At 41.9% G+C, this 23,531-nt stretch overlaps 1 protein-coding gene across 12 annotated transcripts in view; it reads left to right on the plus strand.

Moving 5' to 3' along the window:
• The window catches only part of DNAH14 (dynein axonemal heavy chain 14), a 325,158-nt gene that overhangs the window by 291,743 nt on the left and 9,884 nt on the right, over positions 1–23,531 (plus strand). For 11 of the 12 annotated variants that reach the window (XM_077901271.1, XM_077901270.1, XM_077901269.1 and 8 more), the window contains 7 exons: positions 205–415; positions 2,276–2,378; positions 4,198–4,425; positions 5,621–5,818; positions 7,681–7,880; positions 10,782–10,942; positions 11,778–11,974. In XM_077901271.1, coding sequence (XP_077757397.1) covers positions 205–415; positions 2,276–2,378; positions 4,198–4,425; positions 5,621–5,818; positions 7,681–7,880; positions 10,782–10,942; positions 11,778–11,974 — 1,298 coding nt within the window. The remainder of the gene's footprint in view (positions 1–204; positions 416–2,275; positions 2,379–4,197; positions 4,426–5,620; positions 5,819–7,680; positions 7,881–10,781; positions 10,943–11,777; positions 11,975–23,531) is intronic. The other variant, XR_013381670.1, reaches the window with a different exon arrangement.

The raw sequence follows: 23,531 nt of genomic DNA on the forward strand, positions 1-23,531 counted from the left end.
GGGGTGCCTGGGTGACTCAGTTAGGCATCTGACTCTTGATCTCAGCTCAGGTCTTAATCTCAGGGTTGTGGGTTCAAGCCCCACACTGGGGCCCACGCTGGCTGTGAAGCCCATTATAAATAAAGAAACAAAGACAGATGTAAGTTTTCAAAAGGGGATGAGATGAATTTACAATTATGTGTACGTTTCCACGTTGCTGTACAGGGATCGACCCCACCAACACTGTCCTGAAGTTTGCACAAGAGTTAAAAGGAGGAACAAGTCACGTGACCATGATTTCCCTGGGCCCTGGCCAAGCCGCTAAGGCAGAGGAGCTCATCATGAAGGCCCTCCCCAGAGCCGCTCAATGGGTCTTCCTCCAGAACTGTCACCTCGCAGCATCGTTTATGCCAAGGCTTTGCACTATCATTGAGTCGTAAGAACTTTACATTTATTTGTAAGGGATCAGATTAATTATAAGAACAGTGAGGTGAAACTGGGAACAGCCACGTGAAGCAACGATAAAATAATAGTGATAGTGTTGTGCCACTCAGAGAAAATTCAGCTTGCTTACATGGACTCTCCTTTGTCCGGGATCTTTAAACTATACTAAGAATACCTCAATTTTATAAGAAAAAAAGCCTCTCTGGTTTCTACTCTCCATTGCCTTCATCACTTCCTTCCTCTCCTTCTTAAGCCTTCCCTCTCAGTAGATAAACCTACAGACATAGTCTTTATTATTCTACGTGATTCTGCACAGCAAAATGCAATAGCTCACATCCCTCCTTCCAGGGGTGATTTATTTTATGGCCTATGTTTAGTACTTACTTTGACTTTCTTGGACTAAGTCCACTTTTATAGGCTGCATCTGTCAAAGACTTGTTCACTCAGACAGAAACTTCCAGAGGCTCAGCCCTTGTTGGCAGTGGAAGTAGTTGGGAGTCGACTGCTAAGTTTGAGTGAAGAATTATCAATGTTTGGGTTTTTTTGAAGATTTTATTTATTTATTTATTTGGGAGAGAGCACATGTGCACAAGCAAGCAGGAAGAGCAGAGGAGGCGGGAGAGAGAATCTCAAGCAAACTCCCTGCTGAGTGAGGATCCTGATGGAGGGCTCAGTCTCACAACCCTGAGATCATGACCTGAGATGAATCCAAGAGACAGATGCTCAACCAACTAAGCCACCCAAGTGCCCCAGCAATGTTTCAAATTAGGAAAGTTTTAAGCAGTTGTGTTCTATAGTTCTGTCTCCCGCTTTGCATTTCTGTCTGCTTCACTGGCCACAACTGCTGTATTTGGGATGTATGTTCATGTGCTCATTTTCTTCATGCAGCTGTTTTTATGTCACGAGCATCCACAAGGAAACTATAAACCAAAATGCAACTGCTCTGACTTAAATTTCTAAAAACTTTGTTAGTATCATTTGTTCTGTTCTCAGGCTCCTATGCTTTTAGCAGTTTCAAAAGTATTCAGTAATCTCTGTTTCACCTTTACTTCACCACTTAAGAGAGCCAGAAGATGACATTTGCCTAGTTGTATGATTTCAAAAGTTGTAAACTTTGGAAGATGACACAATAATTTCTACCAAGTCCTTCAGTCATTGTTCATTCAAAAACTATTTATAGGGCACCTACCTATTTCCCAAGAATCATTCTAGAGACCAAGGACGCAGTCTGGACCAGATAGACATCCTATTAACCTTCCAAAGTGTATTAAGATAGAGTAACAATAGAATGGCAGATAGTCATGTATCATTCTAAAAACAGAAATTGGAGGAACATTCTCCAGAACAGAATTTCAGAAACTTAATAAGAGTAATTAACAATGTATAAAAAAAAATTCTATATAATCAGAGTGTAATTAAGAGAAATTCATACTTCTTTGTCAAATCAAGCCTGTAAGTGTTTAAGACTGCCACCTAGCAGCCTACTGTGGGAGAGAGAAATGTGAAGCAAATTTCTTACATGTAAGAGTTAAGAAAATATGTTCAAACATTGTTAAGAGGAAAAACAGCAGGCTACAGACAGGTACAGCATAATACTTTTATTTTAAGAAAAAGAGGTGCAACTGGGTGGCTCCATTGATTGAGTATCCAACTCTTGATTTTGGCTCAGGTCATGACCTCAGGGTTCGGGGATCAAGCCCCATCGGGCTCCCTGCTCAGAGGGGAGTCTGCTTCTCCTCTACCCCTCCTCCCCCTAGTGTACTCGCTCGCTCTCTCTTTCTCTCTCTCAAATAAATAAAATCTTTAACAAAAATTTTTACACTAAAATATTTATAAATTTTGTATTTTGCAGATTTAATAGCCCAGATGTGACAATAGACCCTGAGTTCCGGCTGTGGTTGAGCTCAAAATCAGACAGTTCTTTCCCAATTCCTATTCTTCAAAAGAGTTTGAAGGTAAGGACAGAATAGAACAGAGCTTGATGCTGACTGAGGAGCACTGTTTGAGTGTAAACTAACTTGCATTCATGATTCCGAATTCCGAAGAGTGCTTGACTTTCTACTCTAGCTCAGCCCTGACCTGTGGGCCAGGAAAGATGCTCAGGTAGTAGATGAGATCCTTGCTTCCAAGTAATTGAGAGTTTGATGGACATTTCCTCCAATGAGGATGTTGAGACTTCCAAGAGCCATAAACCAGAATGTGGGATCTGAGTTATCCTCTCAGTCTTCTTCTCCAGCCTTTCCTGTTTCTGCTCCCCAAAGCACCCCACAGCATGTTTTCTGGAAAGGCTCTAGCAGAAGCAAGTTGAAAGCAGGTGTTAGGGATGGAGACCAAAGGGTGGCAGGGCAAGACAGAGAAAGAGCTTGGAGGAACTTTCACCTCCCGTAGATCCGTTGCTCTAATTAGCAAAATGCTCCCTCAGTTCAGATGTTAGCAGCTTTCTTCCACAAGATAACAGCTTCTCTTTCCCTGTCTCTCTCTCCCTTCTCCCTCCTGCCTTTCCCTTTATACATAGCTCCTCACAGAGAGCAGACATGAGCAAGAGTCTCCAGAGAATCAACCATGATACAAAACTCTCTGAACATTTCCTCATTTCTGCAGTCAGGGCTTTCTCCACAAAAATTGCAGGCAATCTGCATTGAAAGATGTTGAAAGATAATGGGGCCCTGGAAGGAGAGAATATCTGCTCTCCTAGGCTCTTTCCATGGTCATGTGTCTGCATGCAGGGGATGGAAAGGCTCAGAGCCGTTCGCTCACACTCCAGGAATCATGAAAACCCAGGCACCTGCTCCTGTCTCCCCAGAGAGAATTTGTTTGCATTCCAGAACATTCCAGAGCAAACATCTTCCTGCTTGTCTATCTCTGGAAGAAGGAGGGGCTGCTCTGCCAGCCATTCTATATGAGCACCGAGTTTCATCCCTTGAGTACCTGTTCTGGGGCACAGATGCACTCTACACATGCTCTGGCTCTGCCTGTGTCACCCCATGGGGAACCGGAGCATGGGGGAGCACTGTAAGCCTCTCTGTGCATACACATCAGCCTATCCTTGATCCAGAAACATCATGTTCGTGTGCATAACACATCCATATGTCCTGCATACAGACCCACACGACTCTTATATGTGAATTTGTGTGTGTGCATGTATGTCTGTGTATATATATGTGTAAATGTGCAAGTAGGGGAACATTTCAAATCTTTTAGTTTCAGAGTTAACAGCCACACTCTAAAAAGCCCCTGCAGCTGGATCTCCCCACCTCACCTCTGCCCCTCATCACTGTGATCACCCTAGTTAAGAAGTCAACCAAAAGGATTTTTAATGCCAGCAGAACAATTGGGTAATACACCAAGTTAGTATCAGTGCTGATGAGACAGATGTGTCAGCCCCCTTGTTCTTCTGTCTCCTGTCCTGGGCACCCCGAGTCTACTGCTCTCCAAGGCCATGCAGCACCACCTTTGTCACAGCCATGTGGCCACTACAGTAGCTCTTCACTGCCACACTTTCCAGGATACTGTACTTAGAGCCAATAGAAGTGCTTTTATGACAGTGTTAAACTTTTCATTTTAAGATCTGAATTGGAACAGGAAATCTGGTACAATCTTTTAACAGAAACTTTCAAATTAAAAAAAGAATAACTCAGGATTTTTTACTTGCCACTGACTCTTGCAAACAGTGGCACTCCTCCCAGTTCTTGTACCAGAGCAATGTAGGCAAGCATCTCCCTGGACGTTGTGCCTGCATCTGTTGCTCACATGCTATCATTACCTCTCTTAAAGATCACAGTGGAAAATCCCCCAGGACTGAAAAGTAATTTACTTCAGACATTTGGATATAGTGGGAGTGGAGAGGTAACAGAAGAGATATTTGAAAAACCTGACTGTGGACCGTGGTGGAAAAAACTTCTATTCAGCCTGTGTTTTTTCAATGCTCTGATCAATGAAAGAAAAAATTATGGAATATTGGGCTGGAATATTGCTTATAAATTTAGTTCTTCAGACTTGGAGGTAAGTGTGATGTCTTCAAAATAAACAGTAACAAATGAATCATAGTATGATTCAAATTGCCTAGTGTCTGTCTACACAGACACTGAGTATTTTCATGGTAAGAGAGTGAACTCTGTGACCACATGACAAGGGCCAGTGTTGAGAAGGGGCCTTGAAGGCAACTTTTCTGGAAACAGGTCACAGCCCCCACCTACAGATGTACAGCATTTACTCTGGTGGGCAAGCTGGCGACCTCTCGGGCTCTTTGTTCCCTGGGCCAAAAAAGAAAAAAGCAGGATCAAGAAAGGGAGAGGAAGTGGGGGAGGGTCGGGGACAGTGGGACGAGGGCAGGGTGCAGCCAGGGGAGAGCAGACACGGGGAACTGTTCCAGGGGGCTTTCTTTGAGGCCAACTAGTTGACCTGAGGTGAGGCTGTCAGGAACCTCTCTGCAAATGTGTCGGCAGTAAGAGCTTGCATTGACCCACGGGTGGGGGAAACACACAACTCACTGGTCTCGGTCTAGAGCCTTCTGTGGACTTTGCAGGGTATTTTCTTACTGCTGAAGGAAACGTGGTAACAGCTGCTTACATTTCCCCCAGGTCAGAGCAAATACCAACAAACTCTGAGCATAATCTTGATTCTGCCGCTGGGCATCTGCCCCTGAGACCCGCCTTGCACCCGCCCTACATCTGCTCTGGACGGGCACCTTCCACCTCTTCCACATCCTCAACAGGCCGCTCAGCTTTCACAAGCGGCCATTACACCTCTGCAAGCTGTCTTGCTATTTCCAGATACAGTGACCCTGGAAATGCAGGGAATAGGGGCACTGACCCCCTGTGTGGTTAAAATCTATATATATATAGCTTCTGACTCCCCAAAGCTTTCCTGACAGCTGACTGCTGACTGGAAGCCTGACTGAGCAGTGGACACTCAATGAACACCTGTTCCGAATGTTGTGTGTATAATACACTGCTTCCTTATAATGAAGTCAGCTCCAGAAAAGAAAATGATATTGAGAAAATACATTTACAGGACTGTGAAAAACCCCACATATACAGGGACCCACATAACTCAAATGCATTGTTATTCACGGGTCAACTGTATTTTTAAAGAGAAAATATACATGGCTGATTGAGAATTGTTAATTTTATGTTAAAACATCAAAGTGAGCTGCAAACACATTCTGAAATAATAAAAACAAGTGGATTTTTTAAAGGTTGCCATAAAGATGTTGGAGAATGCCCTGAGCACCCGGTCCAGTATTTCGTGGCCGACCCTGCGCTACCTGTTTGGGGAGGTGATTTATGGGGGCCTGGTGACTGACACCTGGGACCGGCGATGTTTGAACACCCTTCTCTACAAATATTGTAATCCTGACGTGCTGAGGGATGACTTCAGTTTCTCCAGTGATGAGGTAAGAACATGTATTTCCTTACACTACTTGGTTATCTAAATGTTGTTGCATTATTTAGAATCTGCCCTTAAAGAAACCATAATGCTCACTTCCAATACTTTTATTAACTTCTAGCATTACAGAAATAACTTACCATTAATCTAGCAGTTGACATTTCATCTATCCATCTGCACTCTCAAGGCCAGAAGACCTGGACATGACTTCTGTCCCTCGGATTATTCTGATTTACGTGTCCCTACGAAGAGACCCAAACGGAAGGCCCACAATGGCCATGAGTCCCCAGAAATGTGATCCTATCGGATTACCAGCTCCAGGCCTGAGACCCAGTCTTACTTCCCAGGAGCACTCAGAGGTCCCTGTGTCTGAGCACCGGGCTCTTGGTTCCGCCCTCTGCACCACCCTTCCAACTCTGTAAAAAGGGGCCCATGTCTATAGCTAAACCATTTCTTCAGCAGCTTCCTTTTTGCAGTTTTACAGCGGTCTGACATCCTCTTCAAGTTTTACTGTCTCTATCCCTTTCAACCCAAGCAGATACATTTCATTTTTAAACTGAGTTTCTTGTGAATTGATTTGTAATGTTCTCCAATAAAACCGTACCAGCATGTATCCCAGGGACAGCTCAGTTGTGTGGTGGTGGTTCAGGGCCCCCCAGAGAGTGATGGGGCTGCAGGGCGTAAGGGCTTAACTGGGGCATGAAAAGCCACTCCCCAGCCTGCTCACAGGACTGTTGGCCCAAAGCCTCAACACCTGGGACCTTAGGGCTACTGGAATGTCCTGTGCCCTGGTGGCAGCGCTGGGGGTGGCTCTTTGACCACCAGCTAGATGTGGGGGATGTCAGAGAATTGGGGCTGTGCAACTGGTGACCCCCAGAGCAACCGAACCACCAGAGAGAAAAGAAGCTATAGTACCATTTATGGCCTCATCCCCAGGGTCACACATTGTCCCCTCTGCTCCATGTTCTGTCAATAGAAGCCAACAGCAGGCAGCCTCCATTCAAGGAGAGAAGGCGGCTCCATGTTTCAAAGGGATGGTGTCAAAGAAGTGGTTGGACTTATTTTAAACCAGCAGAGTCATGTTCATTGTTAGCACTGAATAGGGTTTTGAAGGCACATTGTCTCCCAATTAGACGAAAGTCTGAGAGTCAGCCTTAGAAAGCAGTACTCAGAGCTAATCACAGGAAGATGCAGCTGGTAGACAGGAAGAAAGCTCTCCCGTGCCCATTAAGTAGCTTGTCAATTTCTTAAAATTTTATTATTTATTTTATTACTGGAATTTTGTACCTTTTACCCATCTTCACCTATTTTGCCCATCCTCCACCTCCCAAAGGGTCAGAATGATTCTTAAGATCACTGTCACATTCCTTCTTTAGTTTTTACCCCAGTAAAATGGCTAAAGGCTTGATTGCATCCACTCTCTGTGGGTACAGCTCACAGAGGCAATAGGTAGTCAGAATCAGCCTAGCTTTTAAAGTCTCTTTTCCCAACAAGGAAGTTATTGTGCATATCATACAACTTCACTTTACAAATACAGTCATCCCAGAGGTAGCTTTTGACATAAGAAATAAGAAGAGCCAGGCACTCCAGGTGGATCAGCAGTTTAGCACTGCCCTCAGCCCAGAGCCTGATCCTGGAAACCTGGGATTGAGTCCCACGTCAGGCTCCCTGCATGGGGCCTGCTTTTCTCTCTGCCTGTGTCTCTGCTTCTCTTTCTCCCTGTGTGTCTCATGAATAAATAAATGAAATCTTTAAAAAAAAAAAAAAAGAGCCTTCTGTATAACTTTTATGGGAAGTAGTATCTTCATACATTCCTGAAAATAGGTATCACTCTGGGAAAAAAAACTAACAAAGTGCTTAAATTTTCAGATACATCAGCCAGTGCCCAAATTTGGGAGCATAATGGACTGCATACACACTATCCAGTCCTTGCCTGACGACGACTCTCCTGAGCTCCTAGGACTGCACCCTGAGGTCATAAGAGGCTGCAGGGAGATCCAGGGCCAGAAATTCATCGACAGTCTCATTGCCATGCAACCAAGAAGTACCACTGCCAAACTCATGATCAGGTAAGAACTCAGCAGGAAAAGTTTTAGTTGGAAATTATTAAACATTCATATGAAAGAATTAAATATTAAAGGAATAAGTTAATAATTTGAAGAGATTTGATGCAGAACATATGGACAAATAAGTCTAAAATATGGTGTAAAATATAAAATACAGTCTAAAAATACAGACTAAATTCTCCAAAGGACACAGACAAGCAGACACACAGGAGCACATGTGTGCACACACACAGAAATATAATTACGAAGTATGTAGTGGGTACTCAATAAATCTTTGTGCAGTGTGTGGCATTTTTAAACAAAATTTGTTTCAATGTGAAATGTCATATTTACTTCTATAGGACAGGGAAAGATCCCCATCACAGTAAGAGGACAGCATGGTCAAGAGGAGCTAGCTCTGCATTTAGAGGCCTGTGTTGCTCAGAGCTCTTATTTGAATGCTCTGTATCCAAGGTCACACTGTTTATCTGTCCATAGAGACAATGCCTGTCTCTACCCATCAAGGCCATTATGAGGTTCAAGTGGTCTCACAGATGTGACCCAAATTCTATAAGATAAGATTGTGTTTGTCAAGGCCACTAGCTGGTGTGAGCCCTCAGTGGCATGATGGCCTTCCTAGCAAAGCATGTTCCTGCTATTTGGAAACACCCTCCAGGGTGCTCATTCAGAGCTGCTCAGGACACAGGCTTCACCTCTCTTCCTTCCTCATGGACTCTGGGTTCAAATCCCAGCTCTGCCACTTGACTTTGCAAACTTGGGGATGTCAGTTAAGTCTTTCGTCTTGGGTTCATTAAACAAATATGCTGGATCTTAAACTCTCTTATGTTTTAAATATATCAACTTAGCTGGTTTCAACCTAAAATCATAAATTTAAACCCATTTCTCAATTATTTGTTTTAAATTGGAGTCCCAAAGCTGACCTTCAGGTTTTAAGAGCCCCAAATATCTTAAATATCACAAATATTACAATACCAACATGTACACATTCCTGAACACAAAACTATTGTCATTGTGACTTTGATTCTGTTAGCGTTATCTACACCAACTTCTATGTCTTCCCCTGTTGAGAGATGCTAAAAAAACAATAAGCAAATCAGCTAAAACAGAGATGGAAACCTCAATATGAATTGATGCTTGTTGGCAACCCTCAGAGGATACCTTGAACCCTGATTATAGTTGTCACTAAGATGGTAACAACTCCAAAACCCTATGAGGTGACAGTCACATTGCCCCATCCTGGGTTCCAATGACACGTGCTCTAACCGCCTGTGTACTCATAGACCGGGATTGACATTTTCTTTGCTCTGCAGGGTACTGGCATCACTAGCTCCACCTATGGCCCCCAAAGTTCTCCCTCAGGCACAGGCAGACCCCCCTCTAGACCACTACCCTGTGACCTCACCACAAGACCCCTCCTTCTATAAAAGCTGTGGGGTGAGGCTCGGATTTTGTGGAGAATATTTGCGTACTGTCAGGATCTTCCATCCACAGGTTCCTACCTGTCAGTAAGTTACCCCAAATAAAACTCTGTCACTGGGCTTCTCAGTCTGGAGGATACTTGACTGGTCCTCCTCCACCGTCTGACAGGCTCTTAATATACTCGTGTTATTTGTTCCACTTGCCTCTAAAACCTCTGAACCCATGGGAATCCTGTACTCTTATGGTCTTCCTGTCTTTTTGGACCATAAAATTCATATTAAAATATCCAATTGGATTCTCACTGTGGCTTTGGCTGACTCTTTGGTCATATCTTCCAAGATCATTCCACTGACATGAAATAAACACAGTTGAGCTCCCATTTCCCTGAATGAGTGAATATATCCTATTTGCAAATTAGAAGGGAAGCTACACACAGAAGGAGATGGTAATTAGAAATCTCCTAGTATATCCCCAGAATAGCAGGTTAAATTCCCTGCACATCCTACACTTCTAAATATTAATTCTGTACTTTTAGTCTCCAACAAATACATCAGTAAGAGATGAGATGATTGTTAAGGGGTTGCTTTTCATAAGCATATGTCCCTCCAGTCATTTCAGGAGGCTAAGATTATTGCACTTAGGCTGCCTTTACTCAAAACATTAGAAACTTTTCTGTGTGACAGGACTTAACAGATCTGTCCCATCCTATTTAATGACCTTGGTGGTAGCAAACATTTTCCCTTTGGAGATGTTTGATTATTGAAATGTTTTGATCTTGCAAAACATCAGAAGCCACCCTGGATGAATTCCTCCTGAGTAAATCCGACTTACACGTCAAAAGCTAAGGTTCCCCAGCTATTTCATGGGAGTGGTAAGCTGGCTCAGAAGCAACACGTTACGTGCGGTTGCAGCCTCCAGACTACCGCTGAATTTATAGGACGACAGTCATCTGAGTGTGTGTCCCAGGGCATTGGTTGAAAGCCAGTCCCTGTCCGTACTTTGAGTAGCAGAGTGGGAATGCCAAAGTGCTGAGTCCCATTTCCTTCTCCTCCACTAATGGTAGGGAGCTGCAGTCACCACCCTGGGCCCTGGTTTCAAAGAGTTCCTCCAGCTTTAACATCACAGCCCCATCCACACCTGTACCCACATGGCCACTCAGGATGCCACCAGATGAGCCAGTACACACCTGAAGTCCTGTGACCCTCCACAAGCGCATGCCAGTGGCCTGCCTACTCTTCAGTCCAGTGTTGGCACTTTGTGCAGACGCATTCAGAGGATGAATAGTTAAAAGGAAATCTTAAAACTTCAAAAATATATACTTTCTTGTCAGTATCTGCCATGCATTGGACACTTTTCTCCTCTGTATCTTCATCTCATAGTTCCATGGTTCCGTGAGGCTGTGTTTGCCTACAGATGCGGCTGATCAGAGGGCTCTCCCAGATTGAACAAACCTGTATCTCATTCTCCTCTTAATTTCTTCTGCAGTCGTGAGCAGAGTAACAATGAACTAGTAATGGAAATTTTATCTGACATGCTAAAGCGGCTGCCAGTGTCTGTGGAGAAAGAAGAGTATGCTGGAACTCCCAGCACCTTGAAATGCATCATGTCCAGCCCCATTTGGGAATCTCTTTATAAGAGTATCCAAGGTAAGCACAGACGTGAGCTGCATCCTCGGGGAAGGACTCGGCCACCAAGGGAATGGGAGAGTGGATTTCCCCCCAAAGGTGCCACAGAAGTAAAAAGCCTGAGGGAGCACCACCCACCTGTCTTGTCTCTCCAAGCAGAAAAGAAAACAATGCTGTGGCTCTACTTCTGTTGAGGCTGGGTGAGGAAGGTGAGGAGGGTCGTGGCCCCAAGACTAAAAGGGAGGAAATCATCCTTATCACAGAGCAGCCAGGAGCAGCTCTGCAGGCAGTGGGGCTCAGATCCTGACAACTCAGGGCAGGCCAAAGGGTGGGGCTGTGGCAACTGGCCAATTAAATTTTCAATATTCATATTGTAACCCTCTAAAGAAAGTTCATCTGAGAACCGAATGTTGAGCACTAGTCTATGCAGTCAGTGCTATTGTTGAGTCTGAACTAGGTCGGCAAGCTGGGACTGCAGCCACATCCAGCTGCCATTCGTTTCTGTACAGCCTGAAGGCTAAAATGGTTTTTACGTTTTTTTAATGGTTGATAAAAAATGGTAAAATATTTTAGGCACATAAGTATTATATGAAATTCATATTTGAGTGCCCACAAATAAAACTTGATTGGCACGCAGCCATGCTCATTCATATTTGTATGTCGGCACCTGTGTTCACGCTCCAGAAGCAACGCGGGTGGGATAGCCACAGAGGCTGCAAAAGTTACGGACTTTTTTGCGGGAAATGCATTTCAATCCCTGGTCTGGAGGTTCCTTTAATTTCCAGAGCCTATATTCCTTCATGTAAAGCCTCCTCTTATCTGAAAACTATACATAATTTTCTCTGTCTAAATCTAGGCTATGATCCCCTTATCCACTGCGTCTTGCTAACCTTTCTGAGCCAAGAAATTGAACGATTTGATAAATTGTTATTTATTGTGCATACATCTCTGAAAGGCCTTCAACTTGCAATCAAAGGGGAGATCATTCTCACCCAGGAACTGGAGGAAATCTACGGTTCTTTCCTTAATACTCGAGTACCTATGCTGTGGCAGGTAAGCCACTGCCTTCGGGCTCCCTGGCCCCCGGCTGTGGTGGAACATCCTGTCGCCACTGGAGCATGCTGACCTACTTGCTCTGGGAGGGCAGCTTGGCACTCTGCTTAGACAAATTTAAGATGTATTGTTAAATTGTACGTCTTTTTAAAGATAATAAAACCTGTATACTTATGTGTGCAGGTATGTGGTTATAGAACATATACATGCTTCAGATTCAAGACACACAAGCAAATGTTTCGGAAGAAAATGTAAGACAACCGCTGTTAGGAGTTGTTTGTGCACAAGGGAGACTTGCGTGTCCTGTGGGTAGGGCAGGAAGCTCAAACTTCACATTTTATATATCACTATATCTTAATGTATTGTCTTGATTTTTTTTTTACCATGTTCATGTCTTTTTATTTTTATTCCCGTATAATTGACATACAGTGTTAGATTAGCTTCGGGTGTACACGATAGTGATTCAACAATTTTATACATCACTCAGGGCTCATCATGACAGGTGCACTCCTTCATCCACATCACCTGTTTCCCCCATCCCCCCATCCACCTCCCCTCTGCTGACCAGCAGCATGCTCGTCAGAGTTAAGAGTCTATTTCTTGATTTGTCTCTTTTTGTTTTGTTTTGTTTCTTAAATTCCACATATGAGCAAAACCATATGGTACTTGTCCTTCTGTGACCTATTTCACTTAGCATAATACTCTCTAGTTCCCTCCATGTTGTTGCAAATGGCAAGATTTCAACCTCTTTTATGGCTGAGTAATATTCCATTGTGTATATATACTACATCTTCTTTATCCATTTATCTATCAAAGGACTCTTGAGTTATTAGTTTTATTGGTCTTGGTTATTATAAATAATGCTACAATAAACATAGGTGCATATATCTTTTTGAATTAGTGTTTTTGTATTTTGGGGGTAAATATCCATGAGTGAATTAATGGAAATGCAGTAATTCTACTTTTAATGTTTTGAGGAACCTCCATACTGTTTTCCACAGTGGCTGCGCCAGTTTGCATTCCCACCAACAGTGTAAAAGGGTTCCTTTTTCTCCACATTCTCTCCAACACGTGTTATTTCTTGTGTTTTTAATTTTAACCATTGTGACAGGTGTGATGTGCTGTCTCACTGTGGCTTTGATTTGCATCTCCCTGATGATAAGTGATGTTGAGCATCTTTTCTTGTGTTTGTTGGCCATCTGCATGTCTTCTTTTTTCCAACAGATTTATTTAAGAGAGAGAGAGCACACAAACAGGGAGAGGGGGAAACGGAGAGAGAAAGTGAGAGAGAGAGGAAGAGAGAATCTCAAGCAGGCTCCCTGCTAAGTACAGAGCCCAACACGGGGCTTGATCCTACTATCTGACCTGAAATCAAGAGTCAGACACTCAACCAACAGAGCCACCTAGATGCCCCCCGCATGTCTTTGTAGAAATGTCTGTTTGTGTCTTCTGCCCATTTTTTAATTGAATTAATTTTGGTGTTGAGTTGTACCAGTTCTTAAAATGTTTTGGATGCTAACCCTTTATCAAGTATGTCATTTGAAAATGTCTTCTCCCATTCCATGGGTTGCCATTTAGTTTTGTTGATTGTTTCCTTCACTATACAGAAGCTTTTTATTTTGATGAAGTTCCAACACTTTATTTTTGCTTTCGTCTCCCTCTCCTCAGGAGACATATCTAGAAAGACACTGCTATAGCTAATGTCAGAGATATTACTGTCTGTGCTCTCTTCTAGTAGTTTTATGGTTTCAAATCTCACATGTAGGTCTTTAATCTTTGTGTATGGTGTAAGAAGATGGTCCAGACTCACTTTTCTGCATGTTGCTCTCAAGTTTTCCCAACACCATCTGTTGAGAAGACTGTCTCACATTGTATATTCTTTCCTTCTTTGTTGAAAACTAATTGACCATTAGCTATGACTTTACTTGTGGGTTCTCCATTCTGATCCACTGATCTATGTCTCTGTTTTTGTGCCAGTATCATACAATTTTGATTCCTACAGCTTTGTTGTATATCTTGAAATCTGGGATTGTAATACCTATGCTTTTGTTCTTCTTTCTCAAGATTGCTTGGCTATTTGGATTCCATACAAATTTTAGGATTGTTTGTTGTAGTCCTATGAAAAATACTGTTGGTATTTTAATAGGAATTGCATTAAATCTGTAGATTCCTTGGGGTAGTATAGACATTTTGACAATATTTGTTCTCCCAATCCATGAGCATGGAATATCTTTCCATTTGTTTGTGTCATCTTCGAATTTCTTTCATCAGTGTTTTGTGGTTTTCAGACTACAAGTCTTTCACATCTTTCGTTAGGTTTATTCCTAGATATTTTACTATTTTTGCTGCAATTGTAAATGGGGCTTCTGCTTCATTATTGGTGTATAGAAATGCAATGGATTTCTTTGTTGATTTTGTATCCTATAACTTTACTGAAATTATCAGTTCAAGCAATTCTTTTGGTGGAATCTTCAGTGTTCTATATATAGCACCATGTCATCTGCAAATATTAAAGTTTTGCTTCTTCCTTGCCAGTTTGAATACTGTTTATTTCTTTTCTAATTGCTGTGGCCAGGGCTTCCAGTACTATGTTAAATAAAAATGATGAGAGTGGACACCCTTGTCTTGTTCCTGATCTTATAGGAAAAGCTTTCAGGTTTTCCCCATTGAGCATGAGGCTAGCTATGGGTTTTTCATATATGGCCTTTATTATGTTGAGGTATGTTCACTCTTAACCTACTTTGTTCAAGGATTTTTTTTTAAATCACGAATGGATGTTGTACTTTGTCATGTTTTTTCTGCATCTATTGAAAGGATTATATGGCTTTTATCCTTTCTTTTATTGATGTGGTATATCACGTTGATTGATTTGTGAATATTGAACCACCCTTGCAGCCTGGGAATAAATCCCACTCAATCATGGTGAATAATTTTTTAATGTATTGTTGGATTCAGTTTGCTAGTATTTTGTTAAGGATTTTTGCATCTATGTTAATCATGGATATTGGCCTGTAGTTGTTTTTTTGGTTGGGGAGAGGGGTTTTTATCTTGTCTTGGTATCAAGGTAATGCTGCCCCCAGAATGAGTTTGGAAGCTTTTCTTCTTGTATTTTTTGGAATAGTTTGAGAAGAATAGGTATTAACTCTTCATTAAATGTTTGGTAGATTTCCCCTTAGAAGCTGTTGGGTCCTGGACTTTTGTTTGTTGGGAATTTTTTAATTTAATTACCAGCAACTAAATTGAATCAGAAATCAGTTGAAATTTTCTATTCTTCTTGATTCAGTCTTGGGAGGTTCTATGTTTCTAGGAATTTATCCATTTCTTCTAGGTTGTCCAATGTATTGGCATATAATTTTACATAATATTCTCTCATAATCCTTTGTAATTTTGTGGTACCAGTTATTATTTCTCCTCTTTTGTTGATTTGATTACTTGAGTTCTCTCTGTCTCTGCTTTTTTTTTTTTTTTTTTAAGAGTCTGGGCTAGTTTAATCAATATTGTTGATCTTTACAAAAATCCATCTCCTGGTTTCATCGATCTGTTCTATTGTTTTTGTAATCTCTCGTTCATTTATTTCTGCTCTAATCTTTATTATTTCCTTCCTTCTACTGGTTTTGAGTTTTATTTGTTCTTCTTTTTCCTGCACCTTTTAGGTGTAAGGTTAAGGTTGTTTGAGATTTTTCTTACTTCCTGAGGTAGCCTGTGTTGCTATAAACTTCCCCCTTAGAACAGCTTTTGCTGTGTCCCAAAAACTTGAGACTGTTACATTTTCATTTTAATTTATCTCCATGTATTTTTTTATTTCTTCCTTGAATTCTCAGTTGACTCATTCATATTTTAGTAGCATGTATTTAATCTTCATATATTTGTGTTCTTCCCAGATTTTTTCTTATGGTTAATATGTAGTTTCATAGCACTGTGGTCAGAAAAGATACAGTCAGACTGAATACAGATTCAGTCTTTGAATTTGTTGAGACATGTTTTGTGGCCTAATATGTGATCTACTCTGAAGAATGTTCCATGTGCACTTGAAAACAATGTTTATTCTGCTGTTTGAGAATGGAATGTTGTGAATATATCTGTTAGATCATCTGGTCCAGTGTGTCCTTCAAAGCCACTGTTTCTTTATTGATTTTCTGTTTGGATGATCTGTCCACCGATGTAAGTGGGTGTTAAAGTCCCCTAATACTATTGTATTATCTATTTCTTCCTTCATGTTTGTTATTAGCTGCTTTATGCATGTGGATGTTCCCATGTCGAGTGCATAGATATTTAGTTATTATATCTTCTTATAGGATTGTCCTCTTTATGAATATATAGTGTCCTTCTTTGTCTCATTACAGTCTTTGTCTTAAGGTCTGTGTCATTAGATATAAGAATTGTTACCCTGGCTTTCTTTTCCATTCCATTTGTATGATAAATGTTTTCGTGTCCCTTCATTTTCAATCTGCAGGTGTCTTTAGGTGTGAAAGAGTCTCTTATAGGCAGCATATAGATGGGTCTTGCTTTTTTATCCATTCCATCACCCTGAGTCTTTTCTTTTTTTTAATATTTTATTGATTTATTTATGAGAGACACAGAGAGAGAGGCAGAGACACAGGCAGAGAGAGGAGAAGCAGGCTCCATGCAGGGAGCCTGATGTGCGACTGGATCTTGGGACTCCAGGATCACGCCCTGAGCCAAAGGCAGACACTCAATCCCTGAGCCACCCAGGTGTCCCACCCTGAGTCTTTTCATTGGAGCATTTAGTCCATTTACATTCATAGTAATTACTGATAGGTGTGTACTTATTGCCATTTTGTTACTCATTTTATGGTTGTTTCTGTAATTCTTCTCTGTTCCTATCTTCTCTTGCTCTCTTCTCTCAATTTGTTGGTTTTCTTTATTGATATACTTGGATTTCTTTCTCTTTGTTTTTTGCACATCTATTACCAGTCATTTGTGGGGTTTGTTTTTATAATAGAAAGAGCAAGGAGGAGGGGCAGAGGGAGAGATAGAATCTTAAGTAGACTCTACACCCAATGCAGAGCCAGACATGGGGCTCGAATTCACAACCCCAAGATCATGACCTGAGCTGAAATCAAGAGTCACATGCTTAACCGACTGAGCCACCCATGTGCCCCTCTGTTAGCAGTTTTTGATTTGTGGTTGCCATTCACTTTGTATATAACATCTTATGTGTATGGCAATCTATATTAAGTCTATATTAAGTTGATGGTGTCTTAATTTTGAGCCTGTTCCAAAATCACTAAATTTTTACTTCTCTTCATGACTTTATGTATATGGCAACATATAAGAGGATCTTATTTTGTAAATCCCTTGACAGATTTTTACATGTATACCTATTTTTACTTCTTTTGTGTTTCCTGCTTTTCTTGCTCCTGCTTATGGTCTTTCCTTTACACTCAGAGTCCCTTTGTCACTTCTTGTAGGGCTGGTTTAGCAGTCATGAATTCGTTTCATTTTTGTTTGGAGAATGTTTTTCTTTGTCCTATCCTGAATGATAGCCTTTCTGGAAAGAGTATTCTTGGCTACAGATTTTTGCTTTTAGCACTTCTCAGGCCAGAAGGGAGCAAAAGGAGGTAATCAAAGTTTCTGCTGAAAAATCCACTGATAGCTTAATGGGGTTTCCCTTGTATGTAACTGCTTACTTCTCTCTTTAGCACTACTTTTGGCCATCTTATTCACTCTGTGTCTTGGTGCAGACCTCTTTGGGTTGGTTTTGTTGGGGGCTCTCTGTGTCTCTAGGATCTGGATTTCTCTTTTCTTCCCCAGATTCAGGAAGTTTTCAATTATTATTTCTTCAAATATATTTTCTGCCCCCCTTTTCTCTCTCTTCTCCTTCTGGGATTCCTATAATGCAACTGTTGTGCTTGACAGCGTCTCTGAGTTCCCTGAATCTATTCTTTTTCTTTTTCTCTCTTTCTCTCTCCCTTACTCAGCTTGATTGCTTTCCATTACTCTATCCTCCAAGTTGCTGATCCATTCTTCTGCTTCCCCTAGTCTATTCATTCCATCTAGTGTATTTTTTATTTCATTTATTGAGTTCTTCATCTCTGGTTGGTTCTTTTTTTTTAAGTTTTATTTATTCATTTATGATAGACATAGAGAGAGAAAGAGAGGCAGAGACACAGGAGGAGGGAGAAGCAGGCTCCATGCTAGGAGCCTGATGTGGGACTCGATCCCGGGTCTCCAGGATCACGCCCTGGGCCAAAGGCAGGCGCTAAACTGCTGAGCCACCCAGGGATCCCCTGATTGGTTCTTCTTATGTTTTCCATCTTTGTGGAGGGTCTCACTGAGTTCTCCACCCTTTTCTCATGTCTAGTATCTGTGTGACCGTTTCTTTATATTCTCTATCAGGCATGCTACTTCTCTCCATTTCCCTTAGATCTCTTACTGTGACTTTGTCTTATTCTTTCATTTGGGATATATTCCTTTCTCCTCATTTTGTCTACTCTCTGTGTCTGTTTCTATGTGTTAGAAAAGCCAGCTATGTCTCCTGCTCTTGAAAGTAGTGGCCTGATAAAGAAGAGGTCTTGTCATGCCCTGCACTGCAATGTTGCCTGTTCACCAGAATCTAGCACTCCTGAGGTGTCTCCTGTGTGTGATGCATGCACCTTGTTGTGGTTGTGCCATGTTTGCCTGCAGTCAGCTCTCTGCCTGTTGTGGGAAGGGTCTGGTCCCTGTGGTGTTAGTGGGCCAGTCTGGGGCCACCTTGGGCTTGAGCTGAGTCAGACCAGGTATTTACCAGAGATGAAGTAGCACCAAACTGCAGGGTACTCTCCCAGTGTTGTCCCCTGGAAGCTTTTGTTGGTGGGTGGAGTGGGGACCTACACTCCCATGTTCATTGCAGCCCAGATATGGAAACAGCTTAATGTCTTTTGATGAATGACTGGAAAAAGGAAAAAAATGATATATACACATAATCATATTTATTCAGCCATAAAAAGGGAAGGAAATCCTGCCATTTGCAACACCATAGGTGAAACTGCAGGGTCTATGCCAAGTGAAATAAGCCAGACAGAGGAAGGCAAATGATGGATCACTTCTGTGTGGAATCTAAAATAAGAAAGCCAGTTTTGTGAAGACAGAGAACAGGATGGGGTGGGCTAGGGGTGGGTGAGGGGAGGCAGAGGTGGTGGTGGTCAGGGCACATATTTTTAGAAGCATCAGTTGAAAGGAGCAGGGGGACAGCATGATGACCACATATGATAATGCAATGCCATGCACTTGGACGCTGCTGCAAATAGATGAGCATCCTCACCATCACACAAACAAGAGTAACCATGTTAACTGTGGTATATGATGACCACGTTCGTTATCTTCACCTTGGTAATCACTCTACAGTGTTTATCAATCATCACATAGTATACTTTCAACATATACAATTATATTTGCCAATTATTCGTTAATTTTAAAACACTCTGTTGTGGGGGAGGAGAGAGGCCCTCAGCCCTCACTCTGTGACCTCCTTTTATCGTCCAGTTTCCTGACAACTTTACCAGCAACTGCCCCCTCTTCCCACTGACTCTGAACTTATCACCTTTGGCACTGTCTACTTTTCCTGTTCATGATTCCACACCCCTCCCCACCCCCACCCCCTGCCCCTGTCCTGCTTTGCACCTGTTCTCTGCAGGTCACCTCTGCCCTCTCTCACCCTGGCTTCCATGACCACTTTCTATCCTAATCTCTGGTTCTCCTCATTGGCTCCTCTGCTCTTTCCTCCCCTTTGGGTTGGTGTTGTCTAGACCAGCCATCGTCTCTTCCTACTTTTCCTAGATCTAATCCAGGGCTGTTCTTTCCACTTCGTCTAGACAATCCTTAATCTGCTTTCTGCCTCTATGGATTTGCCTGCTCTGGACATTTCCCATGAATGTAATCCTATAATGTGTGGTCTCCTGTGGCTGCCGCCACTGACTCAGCATCCTGTTATCCAGGCTAATCCATGCTGTAGCATGTGCCAGTACTTCGGTCCTTTTGACGGCTGAATAACATTCCGCTGTATTCATGTGTTTGTGTATATCCATCTCTGTGTACCTACCATATTCTGTTTGTCCATTCATCGGGAATGTTGGCATTGTCTCTATCTTCTGGCTATTAGGAGTAATGCTGCTATGAACATTCATAGAAAGTTTTTATGTGGCAATGCTGTCATTTCTCTTGGGTATATACCTAGGAGTGGAATTGTGAGGTTCAATGGTAGTGCTGTGTAACTTTTTGAGGAACTTACAGACTATTCTCCAAAGTGGCCACACCATTTTACATTCCCAGGAGCAGTATACAGGGATTCCAATTTCTCCATATCCTTGCAATGTTTGTTATTATCTGCCTTTTTGATTCTACTCATCCTGGTAGATGTGAAGTTGTATCTCATTGTGGTTTTGATATGTATTTTCCTGATGACAAATGATGTTATGCATCCTTTAATGTGTCTATATAGGTTTTTAATCTGGTGTGGGCTTCAGGGTTTGAGGGAGGGCTAATATAAAAGGAGAATTTAACTTCTGGAGCAATAGTTTTGTTTTCAACATTGTATTACCTTTTCAACAATCCTTGTTCATTTCCTACTCCATGCTGCAAGAACTTCATGGCTGATTTTATTCTTGTGTTTCTAAAATTTGGTTTTCTGCTTAAGACAAAGGCCCAGGAATCATTTCATCTTTTATTTTTAATTTTTAGTTTATGAGTGTCATTCAATTTTTTTCTGTCTACAAAGAGCAATATATTCTCATTGTAGAAGTATGAAAATATAGAAAGGATAAGGCAGAAATAGAAATCACTTAAGGTGTTTGGGTGGCTCAGTCAGTCAGGTCATAATCCCAGGGTCTTGAGATTGATCCCTGTGTCAGGATCCCTGCTCAGGGGGAAGTCTGCTCCTCCCTCTCCCTCTGCAGTTCCCCCTGTTTGTGCTGTCAAATAAATAAATAAAACTTTTTAAAAAACACTCATAATTCTATCACCCAGGGAAAATTTGTTATTTTTCTATGTTTTCTTCCAATTCTCTCTCTCCACATATATACGCATATATAGTTGATTTTCCTTATTTGCAGTAGTTAAGTGGCCATGAACACTGCACTAGTGAACACTGAACTATTGCTTCTGATCACATTTTTGTCACCCAATCAATAAATAATCTTGTTTTATGTATGTTTGCATAAAGACATCTATGTAGTATTGAATCATTAATATCTCATGGCCAACAGCAGTATAATTCATGAGTGAGCAAAGCTTATCTAACATGTGTATTTTCTGCGTGAAGTACATCACAGCCTTCTTCTGTGCAGGAACACCAGGTAGAATTTTAGCACTATGCTTGGAGCCATTTTAAGCAGTAAAATCACCAACAAAAAGCAAAAAAATATGAAAACTGTAGCACTAAATAGATCATGGAAAGAAAAAACAAGCAGAATATCACCTTTTTGGTCTCAGTTGGGAATGTGCTGGTAGGGGACTGAAATTTTTTTGCCACTCTACATATGTGTGTAAATGACTACCAAAGCACCAGTGGTACAATTTTGGAGTTAGAAATATTTTTAGGGGCACCTGAGTGGCTCAGTCAGTTGAGCATCAGACTCATGATTTCAGCTCAGGTCATGATCTCATTGGTTGTGAGATCGAGTCCCATGACAGGCATTGTGCTCAGCAAAGAATCAGCCTGAGGTTCTCTCTCTCTGTCCCTCCCCACACTGGTGCTCTCTCCCCGTAAAATAAATAAAATCTTTAAAAAAATATTTTTTACGAAGCAGTCAAGTTTGCAAAGATGTAATTCATGAATAACGAGGACTGACTTGGCAAGGGTTTCTGAGGATGTGCAGACAGTCCATGGGAGGGAGGAGTGCAGCCGGGCAGAGAGGGAAGAGGAGTGGACCCCCAGGTATGGGGGACCCATAGAGCAAAGACAAATCCCCAGAACATTTAGCTTTGAAAATCAGAGGGGCCTAACTTTGCCAGGTCTTAAAATCAGTGGGCTTAACACCTGTGACTTTAAAAATCAGTGGGGGAGAGAGGAAATTGAGTCCCTGCCCTTAAAGAAACAGAACAAAAAATAGCCTATGGAGATAATTGCACAGAAGTGGTTTGAAGAACACTTGAAGCATATGGGAGAGAGATTTGTTTACTAATCACAGAGCCTCTCCTGGAGGTCCTGGGAGACCCCTCCAGGAAAAAAGGAGCTGGCACCATCTCCCTCCATGAGTCTGCAGACAACCATGGGAACCAGCACGGCTCCATCACTCACCACCCTGCTCCTCGTCTTCACATACATCCCCTCCAGCCAGTCCTCCACTGCAGCCCCCACCTGCCCCCACCTGCCCCCGACAGCAGACATTGCTAACACTGCGTACCCCACACCCTGGCTCTTCTGCAGATCTGCCAGCTCCAACATGCCCTTGGCAAGGGTCCATCCAAAGCTGTGCCACCACCCTGGCAGTGTGAGAATAGCTGGGATAGGGGCCAGCCCCACTCCAAAGTGAGTCCTGCCCCAGTGAGAGGGAAGATGACCACACGCCAGTCGTGCTGGGGGCAGGCAGCTTCAAAACACTGATTCTAGTTCCTTTGTGTGTGTGTGTGTGTGTGTGTGTGTGTGTATATATATACACACACATATATGTGTGTGTATATATGTATACATATATGTGTATATGTGTACATACATACATGTGTATATATACATGCATATACACACACATATATCAGAGTGGGACTGCTGAGTCATGTGGTAGTTCAATTTTTTTTTTTTTGGTAGTTCAATTTTTAATTTCTGAGAAATTCCATACAGTTTTCCATAATGATTGAATCATTTTAGGGGCACCTGGGTGCCTCAGTTACTTAAGCATCTGACTCTCGGTTTCAGCTCAGGTCATGATCTCAACGTCAGGAGATGAAGCCCCATGTCAGGCTCCACACTCAACATGAACTTTGCTTGAGATTCTTTCCCTCTCCCTCTCCACCCCTCTCCCCACTCATGCAGGCGTGCTTGCTCTCTCTCTAAAATAAAATAAATGACTGATCCATTTTAAATTCCCACCAACAATGTATAAGGGTTTCCCTTTTCCACATTCTCATCAATATTTGTCATCACCTATCTTTTTGATGATGACCATCCTAACATATATGGTGCTATCTCCTTGTGGTTTGGTTTGCATTTCCCTGGTAACTAGTGATGTGGAGCACCTTTTCATGTACCTGTTGGCAATTTGTATATCTTCCTTAGGAAAATGGCTCTTCAGGCCCTTTTGGCCATTTTTTTAAATTGGATTGTTTTTTTGTTTGTTTGTTTTTTTGCTATTGAGTTTGGATGAGTGCTTTGTATATTTTGGATTTAACCCCTTGTCAAATATATGGCTTGTGAATATTTTCTCTGATTCTGTAAGTTGCTTTTCCAATTTATTGATTGTTTCCTTTGCTGTGCAGAAGGAGTATAGTCCCCCTTGCTTATTTTAGCTTTTGTTGCCTGTGCTCTGGTGTCTTATCCAATAAATCATTGACAAGACCAATGTCAAGGATCTTTTTCCATATATTTTCTTCTATAAGTTTTACGGTTTCAGATTTCATATTT

The sequence above is a fragment of the Canis aureus genome, chromosome 6, assembly GCF_053574225.1.
Source record: "Canis aureus isolate CA01 chromosome 6, VMU_Caureus_v.1.0, whole genome shotgun sequence".
Lineage (NCBI taxonomy): Eukaryota > Metazoa > Chordata > Mammalia > Carnivora > Canidae > Canis > Canis aureus.